Source organism: Boleophthalmus pectinirostris, unplaced genomic scaffold (assembly GCF_026225935.1).
Source record: "Boleophthalmus pectinirostris isolate CB_2022bp ecotype Guang Dong unplaced genomic scaffold, ASM2622593v1 HiC_scaffold_21, whole genome shotgun sequence".
NCBI classification, from domain to species: domain Eukaryota; kingdom Metazoa; phylum Chordata; class Actinopteri; order Gobiiformes; family Gobiidae; genus Boleophthalmus; species Boleophthalmus pectinirostris.
Genome location: NW_026571175.1, coordinates 35,322,662 through 35,325,161, shown reverse-complemented (window position 1 = coordinate 35,325,161; position 2,500 = coordinate 35,322,662). Strand labels below are relative to the sequence as shown.

The 2,500-nt window shown below is 49.7% G+C and overlaps 1 protein-coding gene across 1 annotated transcript in view; it reads left to right on the top strand.

Moving 5' to 3' along the window:
- The window catches only part of LOC110160382 (tax1-binding protein 1 homolog A-like), a 101,738-nt gene that overhangs the window by 74,879 nt on the left and 24,359 nt on the right, over nucleotides 1–2,500 (top strand). Inside the window, exons 8-10 of the mRNA XM_055157022.1 lie at nucleotides 182–367; nucleotides 515–769; nucleotides 1,553–1,747. Coding sequence (XP_055012997.1) covers nucleotides 182–367; nucleotides 515–769; nucleotides 1,553–1,747 — 636 coding nt within the window. The remainder of the gene's footprint in view (nucleotides 1–181; nucleotides 368–514; nucleotides 770–1,552; nucleotides 1,748–2,500) is intronic.

Genomic DNA, 2,500 nt, shown 5'->3' with positions numbered 1-2,500 from the left:
AGAGTGTGGAAGAGGCAGTTCCCGGGGTGTGTGGAGATGTGAAGTGTAGATGGTGTCCAGGTTCGGGAGTGAGGAGCCCACCACCTTTTCAGCTGTTCTCACCACTCACTGTATGGTGCTAATGTATGTGTGTATGTGTGTTTAACATGTGTATCTGTGTGTTTAACATGTTTGCGTGTAGGCTCACCTGCGCAGCACGGAGCTGGAGAACACGAAGCTGAGTGCGGAGCTGCAGATGCTGAAGGCCGTGGAGCTGAACAGGGAGGTGACCATCGCTCAGTTCCAGGAGGAGCTGGAGCGGCTGCGTCTGTGTGTGGCTCAGAGGGACGGGCTGGAGAAGGAGCTGCTGCAGCACAAGACGGATAAGGTACAGACTCTTCAGGTCAGATGGGTCTCCTCAGGGTGGGGACTACAGATATTATCATGATGCCAGTGGTAAAAGCCGAGGGAACTACATGGACGTACTCTTTAATACACTGTTCCTCTCCTGACCTCGCCCTCCTGCTGTGTTCAGGCTGAGCTGTCCCGCGTGAGGGAGCAGCTCCGTCAGGCTGAGGAGCAGCTGCAGGCCTCCAGGCAGCAGGCGTCTCTTCTGGCCTCGGAGCTGAGAGACTCGGCCAGCGCCCGGGACCACTCCATGACCGAACTGTACCGGGCCAGAGTAGAGGCGGACAAGCTCAGAGCGAGTCTGTCTGAAGCACAGGCCGAGTGCCAGCGCATCGAGAGCCAGCTGGACCGTCTGAGGAGCAGTGTACACACACAGACACTGGTGAGAACTTCTCCTATAAAATATGACCTTAAAGACGTATGTAAAGGCACTTTCACACCGCTAGTTTGATTATTTGGTCCGCATCAGGCAATAAAGTAGTTCTTCTGTAGCATATGACCCCAGTGTGGTCCTTTCACTCCCACAAACCAACCAAAATTGGTCTGATTGACATATATTTAAGGCTCCTTGCACAGCAGGTTCGACTGCAGGTGGCTCGGGGACGCTGAGGTGCACACACAGGGTGACATGTTGGATCTGCCAGTAGCAGATGTTCGTCTCACAGATGAAGCCGTGCAGGTCTAAGTCCACACGACTTATGAAACTGTAAATGTCTCATTGAATCAGTTCTGGTTCCTTTGATCATTCTACTGTTACGTGGACCACGTTCGGCCACGGTTTGATGTTTCCCTCACGTTTTCTTCACTCACTTCACCGCTTCACCAGAAACAGGAAATGAAATCATTAGTCTCCCCTCCCATAATGCATTTGGAATAGTTCGTTTGGACCTACTGTCTCTGGTTTGGACCTGAGTTGGTGTTCACACCAAAGGGACGCACTAGAGTTTGGCATTTGGTGCGGAGACAACCTAGAACCACTAAATCAAGTGGACCAAGACTTCATAAAAGAGGTGGTCTCAGTTGCTTGATTTAGTGCAGATCCAAGTGTGATTGAAGCTTTTACACCAACGAAAATGAACCGACCTAAGAGCTTCTGGTTCCAGTGGAACGTTTGGCGACTGACTATCAGTGTGAAAGTACATTGACCTGGTCCTCTGTGTTCCAGGCTGTGGGGCCCAGCGGAGAGGCCCTCCCCAGTATCCTGGTGGTGTCAGAGGCAGAGGTGGAGCTGCAGAGGGAAGTGGAGGAGCTGAAGCTGCGCCTGCACATGGCTGCAGAACACTACAAGGAGAAGTACAGGGAGTGTCAGAGGCTGCGCCGACAGGTGGCCAAACTCAACAGCAGCCCAGAGGCCCAGGGGGTGAGTCCAGCACCACGTTTAACACACACATGTGTACTGTGTGTGTACTGTGTGTGTACTGTGTGTGTGTATGTACTGTGTATGTACTGTGTATGTACTGTGTGTGTACTGTGTGTGTACTGTGTGTGTACTGTGTGTGTACTGTGTATGTACTGTGTGTGTACTGTGTATGTACTGTGTGTGTACTGTGTATGTACTGTGTGTGTACTGTGTATGTACTGTGTATGTACTGTGTATGTACTGTGTGTGTACTGTGTATGTACTGTGTGTGTACTGTGTGTGTACTGTGTGTGTACTGTGTGTGTACTGTGTGTGTACTGTGTGTGTACTGTGTGTGTACTGTGTGTGTACTGTGTATGTACTGTGTGTGTGTACTGTGTATGTACTGTGTATGTGTGTACTGTGTGTACTGTGTATGTACTGTGTGTGTACTGTGTATGTATGTGTGTGTGTACTGTGTGTGTACTGTGTGTGTACTGTGTGTGTACTGTGTATGTACTGTGTATGTACTGTGTGTGTACTGTGTGTGTACTGTGTATGTACTGTGTATGTACTGTGTATGTACTGTGTGTGTACTGTGTGTGTACTGTGTGTGTACTGTGTGTGTACTGTGTGTGTACTGTGTGTGTACTGTGTGTGTGTGTGTACTGTGTGTGTACTGTACTGTGTGTGTACTGTGTATGTACTGTGTGTGTACTGTGTATGTACTGTGTGTGTACTGTGTGTATGTACTGTGTGTGTACTGTGTGTGTA